We start from the raw sequence: 25,369 nt of genomic DNA, 5'->3' as shown, positions 1-25,369 counted from the left end.
AGGAAAAAATAAAAACTGCAGAGGGGATTAAATACCACCAAAAGAAAGCTCTATTTGTGGGAAGAAAATGATAAAAATTGAGTTTGGGTACAGGGTTGTATGACCGCGCAATTGTCATTCAAATTGCGACAGCGCTGAAAGCTCAAAATTGTCCTGGGCAGGAAGGGGCGAAAGTGCCTGGTATTGAAGTGGTTAAAGTGTTTGTAAAGGCTAGAGGTTTTAATTACCTTAATGCATTTTCTGCATTAAGGTAAAAAACCTTTCATGTTTTGCTTCCCCTCATCTCCTCCTTTTACTTATCTGAGCCCAATCTTGATCCAGTACTGTGCCTGAGAGCAGCAGAGCTGCTGTCTCTCTCTCTCCTTACTGGCTCAGAGTTAGCAGTGGGGGCCATTGGCTCTTGCTGCTCTCAACCACAGCCTGTGAGAAGAGAGAGGGGGGGTCACAGCTGGGCCTCGCTGTCTGTGTCTACAGACACAGGCAGTGCGGCTTGGGATCAAACCCTCAGGTGTGACACAATAGGAAGTGCCTCCCTATAGTGGCACACTGAGAAGGGGAGCTGCCAGGATCATCAGCAGGGGACCCAAGAAGAGGAGGATCGAGGACGCTCTGTGCAAAATCATTGCAAAACTGCAGAGAGCAGGTAAGTATGATCAGATAGGTTTAACCTAATGATGAATCACTTTATACAAAAAAAATAGCCTTTACAATTACTTTAAAATAACATTCAGGTCTCAGGGAACCCCTGCTAATAATTACTATACCCTTTTCCTCCGAAAATAAGACCTAGAGTGATTGTCGGTGATGGCTGCAATATAAGCCCTACCCCCAAATAAGCCCTACCCTGAAAATAAGACCTACAGGGACTTTAACTAGGGCTTATTTGGGGGGGGGGTAGGGCTTATATTGCAGCCATCACCAACAATCACGCTAGGTCTTATTTTCAGGGAAACAGGGTATCTACAGCTTATGGCACATTAGGATGATGGTCAATGAGAAGAATGCTCCTTACATCTGTATTCAGTTAGACAAATCCCCCTGGCCCTTACAGATATATAAAAAGATCATCTGTGTCAGTGATAACTTATCTGAGGAGAAATTGCTCAATGATCCCACAATAACCTTGGGGTACGAAGAACGGCTGCTCTAACCACTAGGCCAGCATGTCACTGCATTGCTGTAGATTCATAATAAAATGACAATCTTATTGGGAACAAAATACAAACTAACTCCTCGTTCTTGCACGCTCTGTTTTTTTTAAATTAAAGGATTTAAAGCTGAAGTTTTTTTGTTTTGTTTTGGGGGGGGGGGGATTAGCACCTTACACATTAGTTATGTGTAAAGATGTGCAACCTATTAAGTGTAGGTGGCTACTTCTGATAAATATCCTCCCTACTGTGCCTCCTTCACAGCCCCTGGATACTGCCTTGAGCGGCTATCTTCCGGCACTGTGTTACCTGCAGTGAAAAATTTTGCCTCTCACTCAACCCATTTTGCCCTCTCCACAGATCACAGAACTCTACACTTCCTTGCTGAGTTGTATGATTGTCAGTAAAATGACAGGATCTTCCCTGCCCATTGACACAACATGATGCATTGTGGAAATATAGTAATATGCGTTCTATGAGTGATGAAGAGGGCATAAGTGTGTGTGTGTGGAGAAGCATGTAGCATGGCACTGCATGGGTCAATGCACAATCTCTGTCTGTAGTTTAAGAACTGACACTTACTGACACTCTATATCCCACAATCCCTGAGTCTCTAAGTCTAGTGCTCGTGCAGGTGAGAGCTACATAGTAATTAGATCTGAAGCAGACACAAAAAGAGAGAGTCAAGAAGGGAAGAGATGTGTTTTATCACATTAGTACCCCCACATTTGTGATATAACACAGAGGAAATGACAAGGCACGCAATGGATGCTGTGTGACCCAGAACAAGAAGTTGTCTGTCCCTTTAGTAAATAGGGAAAAGCTTTCTGAATGAATACATTGACATACAAGAATTAACCATGGCACTACAAACTGCAGCCACAAAATGTGAGTCCATCATTACAAGTTAAGGTAAACAAGCAACAGAGTGAATATAACTACACTAAGACCCCTTTCACACTGATAGCGGGCCCCGTTAGCAGAAAAGCGAGCTAGTTTTAGTGGCACTTTACCATTGTTATGGCGGCGCTTTTCGGGTTCTGGCAAAGAAAGGGTTAAAACTGCCTGCAAAGCTCCGATGCCGAAATGCTTTGCAGGCACTTCGACAGCACTGCCCATTGATTTCAATGGCAGGGGCGGTGGAGGATTGCTGTATACACCACTCCGGCACCTCCCCAAAGACGCTGCTTGCAGGATTTTTTTTTTCGGTCCTGCAAGCGCACCACCCCAGTGTGAAAACACTCGGGTTTTCATACCGGGTAGGCTTGAGAGGCAATTTTCAGGCACTTTATAGACGCTATTTTTAGCGCTAAACATACACTGGAAGCCCCTAAACTTGAGTTTAGGATCTTTTGCTGTTTCTTTGCCAACGCTCTTAAACTTGGCTTCATAAAAGCCTATGAGGTTGATTTACTAAAGGCAAATCCACTTTGCACTACAAGTGCACTGCAAGCGCATATGGAAGTGCAGTCGCTTTAGATCTGAGGGAGATATGTAAGAAAAGTAAAAAACTGCATTTTTGCTTGTACATGACTGGATGATAGAAATAAGCAGAGCCTCCCCTCATTTCAGATCTTCCCCTCAGATCTACAGTGACCAAGTGCACTTGTAGTGCAAAGTGGATTTGCCTTTAGTAAATCAACCCCTATGTGTCCAAGTACACAAAGAGGTTGATTTACTAAAAACAAATATTATGTCCACTTTAAGTGCACTGCAAGTGCAGTTGCTCTAGAGACTAGATCTGAGGGGAAGCTCTGCTGATTTCTATCATCCAATCATGTGCAAGCAAAAAGGCTGTTTTTTTTATTTTCCTTGCGTGTTTTCCTCAGATCTAGAACAACTGCACTTGCAGAGCACCTTTAGTAAATCAACCCCATAGGCTTTTAGGAGTGTTTAGGAGCTGCGGTGTTTAGGTGAGTTTAATCCTCCCTCTCCTGAACGAGGAAGAATCGCGTTCAGGAAAGGAACATTTTGACCGCTGGTCGCAGTTGTGGTTTGCTTTTTTGCCATGTTTTGCATTTTCCTGTTGCCATGGTCTGGGTAGACTAGTATACATGTAGCCTAATACCTAGTCAAAACAACAAAAACATTTGAGAATGTCTTCAAGGGCCATTTTGTGCCCTGTAATGCTTCATGATACATTGGTCACACTTATGGTTAATAAACATGCAAGAAAAGATATGATGCAGTCAGAATACTAACATTTCTAAGCAGATCAGATCTACTAGTACAATTATTGCATAAATAATACAGGGCTGACACAATGGGCTACATTACAAAAGGAAAGTGCGAAGCATGCCGCTTCCTAGGTGCAATGCAAACCGCCCTGCAGACACTTTATGAGCAGTTAAATGTGAACCTTTGGCTGCTATCAAAGCGCTGATGTTCAGAGTCAGACGCTCAGTGCTTGGCCAACTGATTTCACTGCAGAGAGCTTCAGCTTTTCCCAGTCCTGATAATCTATTGATAACATTATGAACTAAGCACAGGGGAAATGCTGTGTCATTATATCCCATTTATAAGTATAGCCGGAAAAAAAGATTGTGAATCCTTTTGCAATTACCTGGGTTTTTGCATGAATCATCCCTAAAATGTGGTCTGATCTTTAGCTATAGCACAATAATAGATATACTGAATCTGTCTAAAGCAAGGACATGCAAATAGTTGTACTTTCTGAAGTGTTCACTGAACAAACTTGCATCTCTCAATATAATATTGAAAGCAGTGGCAGCTCACCCATTAGGGGAGCAGGGGCGCCGCCCCTCTAATTCATGCACCCACCTCCTAATCTCCATGCAGGGTGCCGGACGCGTGGATTTCAATGTGGTTTTTTTTTTAAGCACGTGATTAAAGCCTGAGGTTCTAATTGGCTTCAAAAAGAGTGGGCTCGGGGTGCAGAGCACTGTGCCCCAAGCCCACCCACTTCTGTGATATTAGAGAATTAATACTTGCTAATGTCTTCCTGCTTCTCCTCCTGGACAATCAGGACGAGGGTCATGAGACCCAATTGGCCAGGGAGTCTTAGGACCCAAGGACCCACCTCCTGTTCAGCCGGGAGGAGAAGCAACGGCCCCGGCTCTTCCCTCCACAACCTCCTCCCCGCACTTCTACCACAGCACAAATACTGAGCACCAGACACCACTGATTGAAAGTGCTTTGTAATATCTGTTCGATAAGTGCATAAATCACAGTTTCCCTTTACACCAGAGGCCACAGTGTTCCCCCTTACATCAGAGTCCTTACTGTGCATCAGAGTACTCAAGGTTCCCCCTTAAATCAGGGTTCCCAGAGTATCCCCTATGTTAGAGTCCCCAGAGTTCTGCCTTACACCAGAGTCTTCAGAGTCACGCCTTACAATGTAAGGGAACTCTGAGGATTCAGATGTAAAAGGGGAACTCTGCATTTTCATATGTAAAAGGGGAACTCTTTGGATTCAGATTTAAAGGGGGAACTCTGTGGACTCAGATGTACTCTTGTGATTAACTTCATATGATTAGAATAGTTATTTAATTGCAAAATATATGTATATTTTATACTATAAAAAAACTTGCTGTGCGCCGCTAAAGTGTTGGAGTTTGACTTGAAGAAAAGGTGGCAACCCTACCCAGTCTCTGTGCTGAAAATGCGCAGTGGGCTTGCTTTCATCACATCGGCCACCAAGCGATGCGTATGTACACCATGTGAGCATTGAAACCCACTCTTTTGTCACCGCACATATGTGTTAGGCAAACGTAAAGGTTTTAAAAGAAAATAAAAAACTTTAAGTACTTTTAAAAGATATTCAAATGTACCTGTACTCTAATGCCGTGTACACACGACCGGACATTTCAACAGCAAAGGTACGACAGAACAAATCCACCAGACAATTCGATTGTGTGTGGGCTTCATCGGACCTTTGCTGTCTAAAAATCAGACAGACTTTAGATTTAGAACATGTTTCAAATCTTTCCAAAATCGAGTCCGGTCGAAAAATCTGTTCATCTGTATGCTAGTCCGACGGATGAAAACCGACGCTAGGGCAGCTATTGGCTACTGGCTATGAACTTCCTTATTCATTAGTCATCACGTTGGAATCCGTGGGACTTTGGTGTGATTGTGTGTGGCCAAATCCGTTCGTTCGGAAGTCCGCCGAAAGTCCATCGGGCCTAGTCTGCCGGAAAGTCCTGCATAAGAATTTTCATATGAATGTTTGTACAAATGTTTGTGTGAAAGATCTACTAATGTATTTAGCTTTACTGGCAAATCACCAAGTGAAAATAAAGGAGAAAAAAGCCTGACAAAAATGATAGTAAGATATCCGGCTCATTGTATATCAGCCGGAGTTAAGGAAATAAAAAAGAGAAGTATCTGAATACTGAACTCTGTCTGTGTCAGTGTTTGACTTCAAGTGTGCACACTTTTATATTGAGGATTAATTTGGCCAGGGGACAGAAACAAAAGGTAACGAGCGGTTCTACTTCGGATCCAAAACAATACATAATGAGCTAGTATGCTATGCATACTAGCTCATTATGCCTTTTTCTTGCAGGGTTTTATTTTTTCCTGTTTTTTTAAGAGGCTTTACTTCCTCTTTAAATTAGTCCTCTTTACAACACAGTTCTTTGGTATTCTTGGGGTTCCTTGCATAGACAGTTCTCTTAAAGTCATGTAATCTCAGCTGGGCTCACGTCTAAATTCTTTCACTGCCATTCCAGAAAATGTTTTCTTTTGTTTGAAAAGACTATGTTGTTACAATTTAAAAAAAAAAAAAAACCCTTCCACAAGTGTCTGTGCATACTTGCAGAAGCCTCTACGACCTTTTACATTATCACCAAATTCATTGAAATTCTGACAAAATGTAGACACTTCCAGGTAATGTAGCTACTTCTCAGTCCCTACACATTCATTCTGGCACATCACTATGATATCTCAATGGTCAACAGGAATGTGCAGGAGGCAGAGAAGAGCTTTATCACTATCAGAAGGTATGAGGCTTTGCCTGTATAAATTGCCAAGAACTCGTTCATAACAGCCGTGTTTTGGAAACTGTCGGATTGTTCTGTTAATTTAGTCTGTGTGATTGGACTGTGTTGTTGGAAATTCCGATAGTGTGTGGGCTCCATCTGACTTTTTCCATCGGAATTTCCGACACACAAAGATTGAGATCTGGATCTAAAATTTTCCGGCAACAAAATTCGATCGTTTAAATTTCCGATCGTGTGTAGACAATTCTGACGCACAAAGTGCCACGCAAGCTCAGAATAAATTGTGAGACGAAAGCTATTGGCTACTGGACTCTTTATAGTCCCGTCGTACATGTTGTTGATCACCTTGTTCTGAACGATTGGATTTTCCGACAACTTTGTGCGACCGTGTGTATGCAAGACAAGTTTGGGCCAAAATCCGTTGGAAAAAATCAGACGGATATTGTCGTCGAAATGTCCGACCGTGTGTACAGGGCATAATGTTCAGGATTATTGATACAATTTTGCAATCATTTTCCCTTAGGGCCCATTCAGAACTTGGCATCCTGGTGATTTGCATTAACTCACATTTTGTTTTACTTTTTAACATGTGTTGCATTTAGGCTAGGTTCACACCAGCCTGCATGGTAAAAAAACGCAGTGATTTACCATGTTGACTTCAACTTTGTTTGAATGCATTATGTATCTCACCATAGAAAAATGGAAAAACTTTTTTGTTAAAGTGGTTGTTAACCACTTCCTGCCCTACATATAGCACAATAACTTGCGCAAAGTAGTTAAAGAGGAAGTAAACCCTGATGGATTTACTTCCTCTTTGTCTCCCTGCAAAGGTAAAGCATAATGGACTACTATGCATCGCATAGTAGCCCATTATGTGTCACTTACCTGACACAGGAGCCAGCGATGTCACCGCTGTCCCCTGTAGTCCGGAGCATCCATCTTGTTCTGGGTATCGCTGGTCCGGCCACTCACAGCGCCGGAGCAGCGATGACATCACTCCCGCGCATGCGCACAGGAGCTGCCACTGACGGCATATCGCCGTTAGCAGCGGCATGCTGCTAACGGCGATAGTGCGCCTGCGTGCCGCTGTCTATGGCGCATGCGCCGTAGACAGCTGTCACTGTCTTTTAGTAAATATCTCCTAAACCATATAGGTTTAAGAGATATTTCTTGGACCTACAGGTAAGCCTTAATCTAGGCTTACCTGTAGGTCAAAGTGGTTTGTAAGGGTTTACAACCAATCTAAGTCCTGACTGGACATCATGATAAGCTGCAAGTGTGCGCAGCACAGAGATAGTTGGGGTGGTGTCAGTTTGACACACCGCATCACCTACCTCAGTAAAGAGCCACTGATGCAGGCTCTTTACCAAGTGATCAGTGTCCAATCACAGCTGACCACAGCGTAAACAGGAAGAGCCGTTTATCAGCTTTTCCTCCACTCGCACTGACTGACGAGAGTAGGAGAGAGCCAATTGGCTGCTCTCCTGATTGGAGGGGTCTGCGCTGATTGATTATCAGTGTAGCCCCCCCCCCCCCCCCGAGAATGCCCACCCATGCCTAGAAGGGATGCCCACCCAGGACCACTAGGTATGCCCATCCCTGACCACCCATGGATAAATGAGGAGCGTGAAGATCGGCTGGGAGTGGAAGTTAGAGGGGTTTTTAAGCTAGGCGAGGGGGGGGGGGGGGGCGGTCCAGATAGTCAGCATGAAACAGAGGGTAATATTGAGGGCATTAGTGGTAGGTTGACTAAAGCACAAACCCAAGGTAAGTATAGTAACAAGTCCTAGTTGCAGTCTCGGAATACCCAATAAGAGGATAGTATGCGACCGGTTTAAACTATGTGGTATGTTCACCAATGTCAGGAGACCGGTGAAGAAGATGGGTGAACTAGAGATACTGTTGTACAAGGAAGATTTGGATTTTGTGGGAATTTCAGAGACTTGGTTCAACAGCTCTCATGATTGTCTGGCAAACATTCAAGGGTATTCCCTTTACGGCAGGGATAGAGAGGATAAAAAAGGGGGAGGGGTATGCCTATATATCAATAATAATGTACAAGTGAATGTGAGCGATGACATCACTAAGGGAGCTAAGGAGGAGGTGAAATCCTTATGGGTAGAGCTCCAAAGGGCTGAAGCTAAGGGGACAATAATACTGGGAGTATGCTTTAGGCCCCCTAACCTGAGAGAGAAGGGGGAGACGTATCTCCTATCACAATTTGGATTAGCAGCAAGGATGGGAAGTGTTATCATAATGGGGGATTTTAATTATCCAGACATAGGGAACCACGCATTTGTCTAAGGCTCGCCAGTTCCTAAACATTTTGCAGGGCAATTTCATGAGTCAGATGGTAGAAGCACCAACTAAAAATGGAATGTTACTGGATCTACTGATTACCAACAATACAGACCTTATCACGGAAGTACGGGGCAATTTAGGAAACATCAATCACAGGTCAATTGGTTTCAGTATAAATGACACAAATAGTTAATATAAGGGGAATACAAAGACACTGAATTTCAAAAGAGCCAACTTCCCTAAACTATGAACCTTGCTAGAAGGCATAAATTGGGATAAAATCTTAGGAACAAAGAACACTGCGGAGATATGGGTTTGTTTTAAGAGCATATTAAATAAGGGCATTAGCCAATGCATCCCAATGGGATCCCAATGGGAAATACATTTAAAATAGCAAACAAAAGTCCTGGATGGCTTAACTCCAATATAAAAATGCACATAAAAGCAAAGGAGAAGGCCTTCAAAAAATACAAGGTTGAGGGATCATCACCAGCATTAAGACTTTATAAAGAATGCAACAAGAAATGTAAGGCTGCAATTAGGGCGGCTAAGATAGAACACCAAAAGACACACAGCAGAGGAAAGCAAAAAAAAATCCCAGGAAATTCTTTAAGTATGTAAACAGTAAAAACAGGAGGACAGACCATTTTGGCCCCATAAAGAATCACAAGGGAATTGGGGGGCTTCAGTAATCAAAACTGTAGTGTTTATCCTCGTGACACATCACAGGAAGCACCTCCATGGTTAACAGAGGACAGAATTAAAATTATACTTGGGAAACTTAACATTAATAAATCACCGGGACCAGATGGCTACAAAGGGAACTCAGTCAAGTAATTGCCAGACCATTGTCCTACTTTTTACTGACAGTCTACTGACTGGAATTGTATCAGCTGATTGGAGAAAAGCCAATGTATCACCAATATTTAAAAAGGCCCCAAAATACATCCCTGGGAATTAAAGACCAGTTAGCCTAACATCAATAGTATGTCAGCTCTTGCAGGGGTTGATAAGGGACTATATATAAGATTTTAGTAATGAGAATGGTATCATTAACTGTAATCAGCATGGATTCATGAAGAATCGTTCTTCCCAAACCAAACTATTAACCTTCTATGAGGAGGGGAGTTGCCATCTAGATAAAGAAAGGCCCATAGACGTAGTGTATCTGGATTTTGAAAAAGCATTTGACACAGTTCCCCTAAACATTTACTGTACAAAATAAGGTCCATTGGCATGGACCATAGAGTGAGTACATGGATTGAAAACTGGCTACAAGGGCGAGTTCAGAGGGTGGTGATAAATGGGGAGTACTCGGAATAGTCAGGGCTGGGTAGTGAGGTTCCCCAGGGTTCTGTGCTGGGACCAATCCTATTTAATTTCTTCATAAATGACCTGGAGAATGAGGTAAACAGTTCAATCTCTGTATTTGGGGACGATACTAAGCTAAGCAGGGCAATAACTTTGCAGGATGGGGAAACCTTGCAAAAAGATCTAAACAAATTTATGGGGTGGGCAATTACCAGGAAAATTAGGTTTACTGTAGAAAAATGTAAAATAATGCATTTGGGTGGCAAAAATATGAATGCAATCTATACACTGGGGGGGGGGAGAACCTCTGGGGGAATCCAGAATCGAAAAGTACAGTTAAATCACACTTGTTTATTATTAATAATATAATAATAATAATAATAATAATAAAAAGGTAAACAGAGTAAAGATATTCAAAACATAGCCAGAGTTCAGAAACCGGAACAGATAGTCAGACAAACCAAAGCATCAGGGAGCCAGAGATGAGCATAGTAGAACAGCAAGCGACTGGAGCCAGAAGGAATGTCAGCCAAGCAAGTCTTTAACAGGAACACAGGAGAGTCACTCTAGAGATGTGACCAAGGTGAAGGCAGAGATCATCTGGGCTGGACGGCTTAAGTAGGTAGGACTGACTAGCAGGATATCAACAAGTGAGTCACTGTGGAGAGAAAGGAGCTGGCAATTAGCCGACTGCTGAGCAGCCAGCTTTGAGAAGGAAGGGCTGAGCCCAGCCCTGACAGTATCCCCCTCCTCGGAGGACCACCAGTCTTGAGGGGAAAATGTCTATGGTAATCACGGAGGATGACAGGGGCATGTACGTCCGAGGATGAGACCCAACAGCGTTCCTCAGGACCGTACCATTTCCAATGCACCAGGTACTGTATGCGTCCACGGAACCCATGGGAGTCAACAATGGACTGTACTTCATACTCATCATGTTTCTCAACCTGTACAGGGTGAGGACGAGGCTCTGAGGTGGTAAAGCGGTTGCAGACCAAAGGTTTTAATAAGGAGACATGAAATATATTCAAGATACACATATTAGAAGGAAGGTCTAATGCGTCTGCCACTGGGTTAATCCTGCAAAGAATATAGAAAGGCCCAATAAACTGAGGTGCGAACTTCAGAGAGGGAACGAAAAGTCAGAGGTTGCGAGATGACAGCCAGACCCTGTCCCAACACATGGTAGGAAGGTGCAGGCAGACGTCTGCGGTCAGTATGGAGTCTGTACCTATCATTAGCATGTCGCAAAGTCTCCTGGACTTATGCCCAAGTGGAACGAAGACCACAGAGATGCTCCTCTAATGTAGGGATACTCTGTGGAACAAACGAGTCAGGGAACATGGAAGGTTGGAAACCATAGTTTGCCATAAACGGGGACAATCGGGAAGCAAAATTCAAAGCACTATTGTGAGTAAACTCCACCTATTGTAAGAGGTCTGACTAGTTGTTATGACGGTCAGGAATATAGCAACGTAGGAATTTCTCCAAGGACTGATTGGCTCGTTCTGTGGCCCCATTAGATTGCGGGTGATATGCAGAGAAGAAAGCAAGCTGAATTCCCAACTGTGCACAAAAGGCTCACCAGAACCCGGGACACAAACTGACTACCCCTGTACGAGACAATCACTTTGTGTACCTCATGTAAGCGAATTATCTCCTGAGCAAAAGTGGAAGCCAGTTCCTTAGAAGTGGGCTACTTCTTAAGTGAAATACAATGGGACATTTTCTGGTCAACCGCCATAAGGATAACTGTGTTGCCCTGGGAGTTGGGTAACTCCACAATGAAATACATAGACAGGTGGGTCCAGGGCCTCTCTCCATTGGGTATGGGTTGTAGGAGGCCCACTGAAAGGTGTCGTGGAGTCTTACTCTGAGCACACATGGAAGAGGCAGCTACGAAGGCGGTTACATCAGCACGTAGACTAGGCCACCATAATTGAAGGGAAATTGCCCAAAAGAGTTGATTCTTACAAGGGTGGCCAGCAGCCAGAATGGTAAGTCTGGAGGATGGCAGCATGGAGACTCTCTGGGACAAAGTAGCAGTCACAAGGTTTCTCAGGAGAAGCATGGACCTGAGCGGCAAGAATTTTGTCACCCAAAGGAGAAATGAGACTGGTGCGGACCGTAGCCAGAATACAATCAGGAGGAATCACAGGAACCGGAACTGACTCCATCTTGGAAGTGGGGGAAAATTGTCAGCCCTTACATTCTTAGTACGGGTAAGAATGAGACAATGTAATTGAAACTAGACAAGAAAAGAGCCCATCACACCCTTCTTGGAGAGAAGCATTTAGCCTCAGACAAGAATGTGAGATTCTTAAGGTCAGTAAGAATGAAAACTGGCACAGTGGTATCTTCAAGGAGATGTCTCCATTCTTTCAGGGCTAAAATGATTGCTAACAGCTCTCTGTCACCAATCTTGTAATTGCACTCGACAGGTGACAATTTCTTGGAAAAGTAGCCACAAGATTGCATAGCACTCTCAGAGGTAGAACGTTGAGACAGAAGGGCGTCAACTCCAGTCTCAGAAACATCAACCTCAAGGATAAAATGTAATGTAGGATCAGGATGTGCCAACACAGAAGCAGAAACCAAGGCAGCCTTGAGACTTTCAAAGGCTTTAATGGACTGGCTTGACCAGAGACGAGAAGTTACGAATAAACTTCCAGTAATAGTTGGCAAAGCCAAGAAAACGCTGCAAAGGATGTAAACCCATGGGTCGGGGCCACTGTAGGACTGCTGAAAGTTTCTCTGGGTCCATCGAAAAACCAGCAGTGGAAATGACATAGCCCAGGAATTTAACCTGTTCGCGATGGAATTCGCACTTCTCCAATTTACAATAGATTGTTCTCTCTTAGTTTCTGAAGCACACGACAGACATCTGTGTGGTGGCTCTCCAGGGACTTGAAAAATATGAGGATATTGTCAAGATAAACCACCACACATAACTGCAACAACTCTTGGAGGACACCGTTAATAATTTCCTGGAAAACTGCTGGGGCGTTACAAAGGCCAATAGGCATTACGAGGTACTCATAATGGCCTGTTCTGTTATTAAATGCAGTTTTCAACTCGTTACCCTCCTCATGAGATTGTATACCCCTCTCAAATCAAGCTTTGTGAAAACCGTTGCTCCCTTGAGGCGGTCAAATAACTCCGTTATGGTCTCGGTTCACCACTCTTCTTCTTCACAAAGAAGAAACCAGCACCAGCAGGAGATGAGGATTTGCAGATGAAACCTCAAGAAAGTGCTTCTGCAACATACTCCTTCATGGCCCTATCCTCCAAGACCGACAAAGGGTAAACCCGGCCAGGAGGGGGTATGGCACCAGGTTGAAGGCCAATTGCGCAAACATATGATCGGTGTGGAAGCAAACTGCCAGAGTATGGAATTCAATGGCGTAAATGGCAGTAGAAGCGGATCACGCGGGAATGTCAAATACCCTTTTAAAAGAACCCACAAACTCTGGGTAACTCAAGACAGCGGGTTTTGCGTCTCCCACAGAGGGTTTGCCCAGGCCAAAGCTCTCTCAGAAAGCAAAGATATCACAAAACCTACCTTGCTTATGTCCGTGGGAAATGCCTGGGACAGCATCTCAAAGTATATATATATAGATATAGATATAGATATCAACCAGGTTGAGAAACCCTGTGCATTGGACTGAATTGGCCCAAAATCGCTGGGGAAGCAGAGTGCAACCAGACATACCTCTCACAGAGGTAATACTTGAGGCGGCAGCCTGCACAGATACTGGATCAGCAGCAGGGACGGCCTGCAACACAGATTGTACCGGAGCAGCCACAGTGGGAGATTCCAGGTGAGCTTTGTGACTCAGGAGCGTTTGTAACACCATGACAAACTGATCCATGGGGTGATCCTGCTCATCCAAAAAAATATTACCAATAAGTGGATTTACTGCATCTTCTGAATTCATGGCCTTCGCCTACTGTCAAAAACCATGAATCAAACTGAGACAGAAGCACAGTTAAATCACACTTATTTAACAATAATAATAAAAGGGTAAACATAGTCAAAACATAGCCAGAGTTCAGGAACCGGAACGGATAGTCAGACAAGCCAAAACGTCAGGGGGCCAGAGATGAGCATAGTAGAACAGCAAGCAGGATCTGGAGCTAGAAGGATTGTCAGCCAAGCATGTCTTTAACAGGAACATAGGAGAGTGTCTCTAGAGATGTGACCACGGTGAAGGCAGAGATCATCTGAGCTGGACGGCTGAGCCCAGCCCTGACACGGCCACACCTAGAGTATGCTGTCCAGTTCTGGGCATTAGTCCTTAGGAAAGATGTATTGGAAATGGAGCAAGTACAAAGAAGGGCAACAAAGCTCATAAAGGTTCTGGAGGATATTAGTTATGAGGAAGGGTTGCAAGCACTGAACTTATTCTCTCTGGAGAAGAGACGCTTGAGAGGGGATATGATTTCAATTTACAAATACCATACTGGTGACCGCCAACAGGGATAAAACTTTTTTGCGGAAGGGAGTTTAACAAGACACATGGCCACTCATTAAAATGAGAAGAAAAGGGGTTTAACCTTAAAATATGTAGAGGGTTCTTTATTGTAAGAGCGGCAAGGATGTGGAATTCCCTTCCACAGGCAGTGGTCTCAGCGGGGAGCATCGATAGTTTCAAAAAACTATTAGATAAGCACCCAAACAACCACAACATACAGGGATATACAATGAAATACTGACATAATCACACACATAGGTTGGACTTGATGGTCTTTTTTTCAACCTCACCTACTATGTAACTACTGTATGTAACTATGACCACCAGGGTTGCCGATCAGTGCCCAACAAATGTGCCAATCAGTAATACCTGCCAGTGCTTCTTCATCAGTTCTGCCTATTGGAGCCATCTATCAGTGCCCATCAGTGCCACCTATCAGTGCCCATCAGTGCCACTTATGAGCGCCCATCAGTGCCCCCTATTAATGCCCATCAGTTCTGCATATCAGTGCCCATCAGTGCTGCGTATCAGTGCTGTACATTAGTGCCCCATCAGTGGCACTTCATTAGTATCACCTTATCAGTGCCGCCTTATCAGTGCCCGTCAGTGCAGCCTCAACAGTGCCCATCAGTGAAGGAGAAAATGTACTTATTTACAAAATTTTATAACAGAAACAAAAAAAATGTTTTTTTATTTGTTTAGCAAAAACTAAAAACCCCATTGGCAATCAAATATCATCAAAAGAAGCTCTATTTGTGGGAACAAAATGATAAAAATGTTGTTTGGGCACAGTGTTGCATGAACACGCAATTGCCATTTAAAATGCGACAGCTCTGGAAGCTGAAAATTGGCCTGGGCAGGAAGGGGGGAAAATGTCCTGAATAAGTGGTTAAGTATAAACTTACAATCCCCTCTGTTAAATACCATTATGTGTCCCAGTGCTGTGCTATATAAAAAAAAGGTTTATTTCTCCCTTTTATCAGAGCGTCTTCCAGTGCTCACGTGACTTCTGGGCAACGCTGTACCCAAATAAAATTGATGTCATTTTTTCCCCTTAAAATATAGTTTTTGGTGGTATTTGATCACCTTATTTTTTGCGCTATAAACAAAAAAAGACAATAATTTTTGGAAAAAAATGAATATTTTTTACTTTCTGCTATAAAACATAGCCAATAAAAAATTTAAAAAATCTAATTTCTTCATCAATTTAGGCAATATGTATTCTGCTACATATTTTTGGTAAAAAATCCCAATAAGAGTATATTGCTTGGTTTGCACAAGAGTTATATAGCATCTACAAACTATGGGATATTTTTATGGCATTTTTATTTTTATTTTTACTAGTAATGGCGGCGATCATTGATTTTTAGTGGGACTGCGATATTGCAATAGACAAATCGGACACTAAGTGACATTTTTTGGGGACCAGTGACACCAATAGAGTGATCAACGCTACAAAAATGCACTCTCACTGTACTAATGACACTGGGAGGGAAGGGGTGAACATCAGGGGCAATCAAAGGGTTATGTGTGCTCCTAGGGAGTGATTTTTAACTTGGCTTAACTCGAGGAAAACAGAGATCTGTGTTTCTGTTTAGCAGAAACACAAGATCTCCATTTTCCTCTCTGACAGAATGGCGGTCTGCCTTGTTTACATAGGCAGACTGACGTTCTGTCTCTTCTGTCAATGATCAGCGGGTACTGGCAGACATTGCGTCCGCTGGACCCGCTGATTGGCTCTCACTGTGTCCGATCACAGTAGGAGCAGGTCGCTGGCGGTGCATGCACGCTCCAGGCCTGGAAGGACAGACAACTTACAGGTACAGTGCCTTGCGAAAGTATTCGGCCCCCTTGAACTTTTCAACCTTTTGCCACATTTCAGGCTTAAAACATAAAGATATAACATTTTAATTTTTTGTGAAGAATCACCAACAAGTGGGACACAATTGTGAAGTGGAACGAAATCTACTGGATTTTTGAAACTTTTTTAACTAATAAAAAAATGAAAAGTGGGGCGTGCAAAATTATTCGGCCCCCTTGCTTTAATACTTTGTAGAGCCACCTTTTGCTGCGATTACAGCTACAAGTTGCTTGGGGTATGTCTCTATCAGTTTTACACATCGAGAGACTGAAATTCTTGCCCATTCTTCCTTGCAAAACAGCTCGAGCTCAGTGAAGTTGGATGGAGAGCGTTTGTGAACAGCAGTTTTCAGCTCTTTCCACAGATTCTCGATTGGATTCAGGTCTGGACTTTGACTTGGCCATTCTAACACCCGGATACGTTTATTTGTGAACCATTCCTTTGTAGATTTTGCTGTATGTTTGGGATCATTGTCTTGTTGGAAGATAAATCTCCATCCCAGTTTCAGGTCTTTTGCAGACTCCAACAGGTTTTCATCCAGAATGGTCCTGTATTTGGCTGCATCCATCTTCCCCTCAATTTTAACCATCTTCCCTGTCCCTGCTGAAGAAAAGCAGGCCCAAACCATGATGCCACCACCACCATGTTTGACAGTGGGGATGGTGTGTTGAGGGTGATGAGCTGTGTTGCTTTTACGCCAAACATATCGTTTTGCATTGTGGGCAAAAAGTTCGATTTTGGTGTCATCTGACCAGAGCACCTTCTTCCACATGTTTGGTGTGTCTCCCAGGTAGCTTGTGGCAAACTTTACAAGAGACTTTTTATGGATATGTTTGAGAAATGGCTTTCTTTTGCCACTCTTCCATAAAGGCCAGATTTGTGCAGTGTACGACTGATTGTTGTCCTATGGACAGACTCTCCCACCTCAGCTGTAGTTCTCTGCAGTTCATCCAGAGTGATCATGGGCCTCTTGGCTGCATCTCTGATCAGTCTTCTCCTTGTCTGAACTGAAAGTTTAGAGGGACGGCCAGGTCTTGGTAGATTTGCAGTGGTCTGATACTCCTTCCATTTCAAAATGATCGCTTGCACAGTGCTCCTTGGGATGTTTAAAGCTTGGGAAACTTTTTTGTATCCAAATCCTTTAAAAAGGCTTTAAACTTCTCCACAACAGTATTACGGACCTGCCTGGTGTGTTCCTTGGTCTTCATGATGCTCTCTGTGCTTTCAACAGAACCCTGAGACTATCACAGAGCAGGTGCATTTATACAGAGACTTGATTACACACAGGTGGATTCTATTTATCACCATCAGTCATTTAGGACAACATTGGATCATTCAGAGATCCTCGCTGAACTTCTGGAGTGAGTTTGCTGCACTGAAAGTAAAGGGGCCGAATAATTTTGCACGCATCACTTTTCGGTTTTTTATTTGCTAAAAAAGTTTAAAATATCCAATAGATTTTGTTCCACTTCACAATTGTGTCTCACTTGTTGGTGATTCTTCACAAAAAATTAAAATGTTATATCTTTATGTGTGAAGCCTGAAATGTGGGAAAAGGTTGAAAAGTTCAAGGGGGCCGAATACTTTCGCAAGGCACTGTATGTTGTTTCATGCAGCCATGCCGCCCTGCCACAGTAAATGTGTGGTGGGTGGTCCAGAAGCAGGGGATGGCATGCTTATACTGTAGTTATGATAGCAGCACAAGCACTGTGATGGTATTCATGCTTTAGGGGACAGGATCCATTTTTTTTAGGGTAACAAACACTTTAACTTTATTTTCTCACTATAGATCTATGTTTGAAGCCATTTACTGTTGACTGTCTCACTACCTCTGATTAGTTTTGAACTTTCCTCCAGTTAGTTTGAGGCCATGTCCCTGTATTCTCTAAAAAACTGCCCTCCTGAACCTTATTCACCCCTTTATGTATTTAAAGGTTTCAATCATGTCTCTCTTTTCCCTTCTTTCCTGCAGGCTGTGCCTATTAAGTTCCTGAAGTTGCTCTAGGTCTATTGAGAGCCCATTCATTTGATTGTACTATGTTTGTGCTATGGTGAAAGGTTTGGGGGATGTTTTATCCCCCAAAATTGTAACTATTTTAAAACCAGCATTGTGATGTGAGCATGGCACATTGAAATCTATTTCTTTCTATGTACCCTGGCCCCTAACAGCAACCTGTTTTTTTCCAGTACAGAAAACCAAAGGTCACTGCACACAGTGTGAATAAACCCAAAGGTAGCACAATCAAATGAGTGGACTGGCAATGCACCTAGATGTATACATTTTGTTTTTGCCAATCCAGACCGCCACAAGTGCATTACGGCAATTGTGTGCACTGAAATGCTTATAATTTGGAGCTGTGTTGCCTTAGTGCATAGAGGTGCTCTTCAATATGAATGGCACAACTCACTAATGGAGGTAAGTTGTGTAAATGTGCACTGTGCGCATGAACACAAGACAACGCAAATGGAAAAGTGTGTTTCAGCCCTTGGTGATAGCAAGTTTTTTTAACACCGGTGATAGCAAGTTTTTTAACACCGGTGTCACCTATGCAACAACAAATCCTGAAGCTTCCTCCATGTGGCTTCCTGGTTGGGTTGAGCCTTTGGTGTATGGTGCTTTATGGACTGACCACTTCTGCCAGAGTTCACCCTTTGTCACTTCCATTCACTGAATAAGTGTTTTGGAACATCTGCTGTGAACCTTGACAGAATGGTTCCTTTTGTAGTGCCCTTTCATGATCGCTATTCTTGTCCAATGTTTTTCTTTATAGTAGACACATTGGCAAGTTCAGCAGATTGGCATGTAAAGGTTGGCACTTGCTCAATCCTAGTATATTGTACTCCTACTATCTGTACACAATTCAGTCACTCTGGATTTAAAAGCAATGCGTCCTTTTACAAATGCCTTTGTAGCCTTTCCAGCGTTAGGCAGCTCTACAATTTTTATTTTTAAGTCTTCTTAACAGATATTTCTTGAGAAGAAATACTTCAGTCCAGTTACCCTTTATAAGATGGAATTATTCTAGACGTTCACAGTTTTCAGTCAAGAAATGTAGTTTCTTAAAATATTTGTCCATCAAAGAAAAGACAATGTAAATGTTGCATTTGCTGTCTGTTAATGGCTCTTTTACTAACTTTTCACACCCACATGAAAAGATTACTGACATACAATACTTCATCATACAACAGCAGTATTTATTTTACAAAACCAGCACACTGTATTATTATAAAGCCATCCTTGAGCTTTAGTCAAGTGATTTTACCTTGGCTGACATGATGCAATCAATCTGTCACAGGCAGGAGGCCTCAGTCTCCTCTCCCCAAGAGATGAGATTGGAGCATTGTAACTTTGTAGTATGTCACAAGGGTGAGAAACTGCAACAGGGGTCTCCACTTTAAAGCCCAACCCCAGGAAACTCAAAATGCAAGGGCTAATTTAGGTCTAGGGGACTTGGTAAAGAAGATGTACTTACCTGATCCTCTGAGTTGCTAAACCAGTCCCTGAATGGTCTTCACTCCTACACTCCAGTGGTCCTTGGTCTTGACGTGAAGACTAGGGATGAGCCAAACACCACCTGATTCGGTTCCAGTGTTAATTTCATCGACTAAAACTACTAAAACATTTTACTCAACTAAATGAATATTATTTGATTTGATTAAACTACAACTAAAACTAAAAGAACTCAGATGACTAAAATGGGACTAAAACTAAAATGCCATTTTAGTCAAAGGACTTAAGACTAAAACTAAATTGAAATTTGACTTGAAAATTAACATTGGTCTGTAGTGCATGTTCATACCTCAATGCCATAATAAATAACATATTTGATTTTTCACTCCAGCAGTATATACTGAGATTGTAAATTGTAGAGAAATGTTAACTAATGCATTACAATTTAATTACACCTATTAGATTTTAGGCAACTAAAATTTAGACTAAAATGTACTGGAGATTTTAGTCGACTAAAACGTAGGACATTTGAGTTGACTAAAATGTACTGGAGCTTTAGTAGACTAAATACGACTAAAACTAAAACAATTGCAGAAGACTAAAATGGGACTAAAACTAAAATAACATTTTAGTCCAAAGACTAATGCCCTGTACACACGGTCGGACTTTCCGACAGAAAATGTACGATCGGATTGTGTTGTCGGAAATTCTGATTGTGTGTAGGCTCCATCTGACTTTTTCCATCGGAATTTCTGACACACAAAGTTTGAGATCTAGATCTAAAATTTTATAAAATCTGATCGTTTAAATTCTGATTGTGTGTATACAATTCCGACGCACAAAGTGCCACGCATGATCAGAATAAATTACGAGACGAATGCTATTGGCTACTGGCCTCTTTATAGTCCCCTCATATGTGGTCTACGTCACCTCGTTCTGAACGATCGGATTTTCCGACAACTTTGTGCGACCATGTGTTTGCAAGACAAGTTTGGTCCAAAATCCATCAGAAAAAAATCAGACAGATTTTGTCGTCGGAATGTCGGACCGTGTGTACAGGGCATAAGACTAAAACTAAATCGAAATTTGCTGCCAAAATTAACACTGTTCGGTTCGCAGCAGAACATGCGAACAGGCAAAAAATTTGGCAGTACACACAAACACCATTAAAATCTATGGGACACTAACATGAAAAATCAACAGTGCTCATTTTAAAGGCTTATATGCAAGTTATTGTCATAAAAAGTGTTTGGGGACCTGGGTCATGTATCAATGTCATTTTTTTTTTTAAACGGCCATTTTTTCAGGAGCAGTGATTTTTTTTGATGCTTAAAGTGAAACAATAAAAATTTAATATTCCTTTAAATATCATGTCTGGGGGGTGTCTATAGTATGCCTGTAAAGTGGCGCTGTTTTCCCATGTTTAGAACAGTACCATGGCAAAATTACATTTCTAAAGGAAAAATTGTCATTGAAAATTGATCGCGGCTGGTCTCGGCAATATAGCTACAAATAATCAAAGAGCATGGGATCCCCCCCCCCCCCCGGCCATTACCAGGCCCTTTGGGTCTGGTATGAATATTAAGGGGAACCCCGAATCAATTTTTTTTTTCAATTGTGTGGGCTCCCCCTAAAATCCATACCACGCCCTTTGGTTCTGATATGGAAATTAAGGGGAACCCTGCGCCAAATTTAAAAAAAAATGGCATAGGGGCCCCCCCTAAAATTACTCTTTGTACCGTGACACTTGCTCAGGAAATTACTCTTCGGGCCTTGCGATGTCCTACCGGTCTGTGCCAGCCCTGTTTTGGTAAGCTCCATATGTCCATTTCTTTTTCGGATATATTAAAAAGGGTGAACAGTATCTATAAGTAGCTTTAGGTTGCTTGATTTATGGAATGGTTCACCTCTGTGGCAGGCAGGGGTAGGTTCTATTTTTTCCAAGTTTTGCAACTGTAAATGTGCTAATTTGGCTTTATTGTATATAAGATTGCTCATATATATGTTTGTTCTCTATAGAGACACCCACACATAAAAAAACCTGAAGTACACTTCTGAGTGCCCGTTCACACAGGGGCGACGCGACTTGCAGCGCGACTCACAGACGCGACCTGCACACGACTTCAGCAGCGACTTGCAAAACGACTACTGTATAGAAGTCAATGCAAGTCGCCCCAAAAATAGTACAGGAACCTTTTTCTAAGTCAGAGCGACTTGAGTCGCTCCTATTAGAACGGTTCCATAGTACAGAACGGAGCGTGACTTGTCAGGCGGCTAAGTCGCCTGACAAGTCGCGGTAGTGTGAACGGGCACTGAAGAAGCGGTCTCTCCGCGAAACATGTAGAGGTTGAACTGGCAAGGGATGACTATCTGATCCCCTTCACAGATGGATGCACGTTAATTCTTTCCAGTCCTTTTCAGAGATTCAATTATGTGTACTATATTTTCTTTTTAAGGGCTATTTTAACTATGTTATGTCCTAATAAAGTTATACTTTTTTATATCCAAAGTTGCCTCAAATATGCTGCCTTTTGTTTCTTCGACTGATAGGACGTCGGTACACTATTATATACCTATTTGATCAGTAGTGATAATTAATTTTGCTTTATACTGCTGATGAGAAAAGGTATTTATCAGTTTATATTTACTAAAATAATTGCATTTCCATGTTCTGTGTACTGTGCGAGACCAGATATAGTGAATGCAGGGTCCTGGGATTAGTAACACTTTAAGTAAAACTGTCTTTATTTATTATTATTATGACCTAAAAGATGATCAGATGACATTTTAAGAGCCATTCGCACAAACACTAGGAAATTCCCAAAGCATAACTTACGGTACATTTTCTTTTATTTGTATGCATTGTTATAAAATTTACATTTAACCGTGGCAACACTTGACCTTACTGACAAAATTCCATATAAATTGCATAATTGCTTTTTGGCCGTTTTGATTATATTGTAAATTTAGCATTTTATGTGAAGTTTGTTACAAAGCATTATCAAAGCCAAGAAAAAAAACAACAAACATAATAAATGCCAATTTAAAGATCAACATGTTGCCCAATTCAGTGATGTAATCTTATATTTAGTCATTCCCTAGGTACAGACTACTACACATATGAACTGGTTTTCTAATTCTGCTGCTTTGACTGACCGTCGATCACATTTTTTAATGTCCTAGATAGGAACATACAAGGCTGCTTGCAGCTACCAATCAGAGTCAGACTTTAAGATTCCCACTGACATATGAAAGGCTGGATGTCATTTGTAGCCATAGGCAACATAGACAGTTCTTTCAGAAGGGCAAATGTTTAGCAGACCTTTGCTCAAGACCTAGAGATGTACCCTTTTCAGCCAACCCCTGTGCACTGATGACATTGTCTAAGGTGTAGATCATGCTGTTATAAATGTCCTCCTGGGGTTATTTTATATATATATATATATATATATATATATATATATATATATATATATATATATATATATATATACACTATATTGCCAAAAGTATTGTGACACCTGCCTTTACACGCACTTTAATAGCATCTCAGTGTTATCCGTATGGTTCAATATTGAGTTGGCCCATCCTTTGTCTTTTGCTCTTATTTATCCCAAAGGTGTTCTATCGGTTGCAGGTCAGTCAAGTTTCTCCACCCCAAACTTTATAGACCTTGCTTTGTATACTAGTGTGCAGTCATGTTGGAACAGTAAGGGGCAATCCCCAAACTGTTCCCACAAAGTTGGGAGCATGAAATTGTCCAAAATGTCTTGGTATGCTAACGCCTTAAGAGTTACCTTCACTGGAACTAAGAGGCCAAGCCTAAACCCTGAAAAACTACTGACCTCAACCCGATAGAACACCTTTGGGATGTATTAGAGTGGAGACTGCGAGCCAAGACTTCTTGTCCAACATCAGTGCCTGACCTCCCAAATGTGCTTCTGGAAGAAGGGTCAAACATTCCCACAGACACACTCCTAAACCTTGTGAACAGCCTTTCCAGAAGAATTGAAGCTGTTATAGCTGCAAATGGTGGGCCAACTCAATATTAAACCCTACGGATGAAAACTGGGATGTCATTAAAGTTAATGTGTGTGTAAAGGCAGGCGTCCCAATTCTTTTGGCAATATACTATATTCATATATATGAAAAACGATATGTCTGAGGAACAACTGATCAGTGGTAAACACAAGAATCTCTTGATGTGTAAAATGCTGAAGACCACAAGCAAGACTGGCATAGTAGACATTACTAATCACTGGCAGTTCTAGTTAAGAGAGGTAACGTGTAGGTGGATGTCACCACTTAGGTATGTAGGATATAGGTGGATGTCAGCCCTTAGAAAGTTGTTTCTTACAATGAAAATGTACCTATAGCTTGCTTTTCATTAAAGACATATTACATGGTGGTACGTAAATTATTTTTATATACTTTAAAGCAATATCTAATTATATCTCATTACCTTGATGAGTCGTTTACAAGGACACTGACTGGCCACGACAAACGACAGATTTTGAGTGTTTTGATCTTCCAAACCCCAATCATGTACTCTGAAAAGAAAAGAAGGATTTGATATAGTTACACTTGTATCATCATCACTTTAGCATTACCATCACCATTATCATCAGCACTTTTAGTCTACTGATCAAACTGAAGATATGGAAACAGCAAACTTCCTTTCGCTTAAAATGGAAGAAAAGGCTAACTATAACTATTCTTAAAGTGTTTGTAAAAGCTGAAGGTTTTAGAATGCATGAAGCTAAAAAACCTCCTTTGTGTAGCAGCCTCCCCAATCCCCCCCTCCCCAATATTTACCGGAATCCGATCCTCCTCCAGCGGTGTCCACAAAAGCCTCTCTTGTCTGGGGACTCTTCCTTCTCATTGGCTAAAGCAGCAGCAGAAGCCATTGGCTCCTGCTGCTGCCAATCACAGTCAGGGAGCCAATGAAGTGGGGGGGGGCGGGCCAGGCTGTGGCTCTGTGTGTAAATGGACATGCAAAGCAGCGGTTCGGGAGCAAGCCTGCTCGGGTTCCCCCATTGCAAGCTGCTTGCTCTGGGGGAACCTGACAGGAGGGAGGGGCCGGGAGCACCAGCGGTGGACCTGAAAAGCAGAGAATTAGGGCTGCTCTGTGCAAAACCACAGCACAGAGCAGGTAAGTATAATATGTTTGTTAATTAAGAAGAACAAAATGACTTTAATATTACTTTACCAAAGTTCTCTCTTCCTCCTCCTACCTATCCTGCATTAAAAAAAAAAAAAATCTGTGTACTTACCTATTTTTAATCCACTCCAGATACGTGATCCTGCAGATCCAGCTCCCCTGTGTTAGTGAGCAGCTTCTGCAGGGGAGAGGCAATGGGAGACATGGGAGCCCATGGGTAATGTTACAGCCCACAGAATTCACTGTCATTGTTGAGCACTGCTTTACACAGAGCTGCAGGATCACATGACTGGACTTGTGTAGGTACACATATCTTTTTACAGGTTGGTCAGGGTAGGTAGGAGGGACTGTTTTTCAGAACAGTAATAGGCATTTCTTCCACTTTATCCATGAATTTAAGCTTTCTAGGGAATCTTAAGGTGTCCCTTGAATAAACGTGTACTTGCAATGGAATCTCTTTTCACTCCCATTGGAGACTCCCAGGGGCACTAATAGGGGCACTAACCCTAGATAGCATCTCTAAGGTGGCTAAATGGCCAAATACACAAATAAAAAACAAGGGAGCAAGTTTTTTTACCTGACAAAAGTATTACATTTCTGTCCATCCGAGTACTGAGATTTACACAGCTCTGCAAGTTCTGTAACACCTACATGATTAAAAGAATTTTTGCCTTTTATCCTCTCTGCAGAAATACCA

At 42.2% G+C, this 25,369-nt stretch overlaps 1 protein-coding gene across 4 annotated transcripts in view; it reads right to left on the bottom strand.

Moving 5' to 3' along the window:
* Positions 1 to 25,369, bottom strand: part of LINGO1 (leucine rich repeat and Ig domain containing 1) — a 621,415-nt gene that overhangs the window by 151,444 nt on the left and 444,602 nt on the right. For all 4 annotated transcript variants that reach the window (XM_077471861.1, XM_077471864.1, XM_077471866.1 and 1 more), the window contains one exon: positions 23,974 to 24,061. In XM_077471861.1, the coding sequence (XP_077327987.1) occupies positions 23,974 to 24,061 (88 nt within the window). The remainder of the gene's footprint in view (positions 1 to 23,973; positions 24,062 to 25,369) is intronic.

This window comes from Lithobates pipiens, unplaced genomic scaffold (genome assembly GCF_037356315.1).
Source record: "Lithobates pipiens isolate NorthernLeopardFrog02 unplaced genomic scaffold, aLitPip1_a1.2 Scaffold_8, whole genome shotgun sequence".
Classification (NCBI taxonomy): Eukaryota; Metazoa; Chordata; class Amphibia; order Anura; family Ranidae; genus Lithobates; species Lithobates pipiens.
The sequence above is the reverse complement of the archived record's forward strand: the minus strand, read 5'-3'. Positions and strand labels throughout refer to the sequence as shown.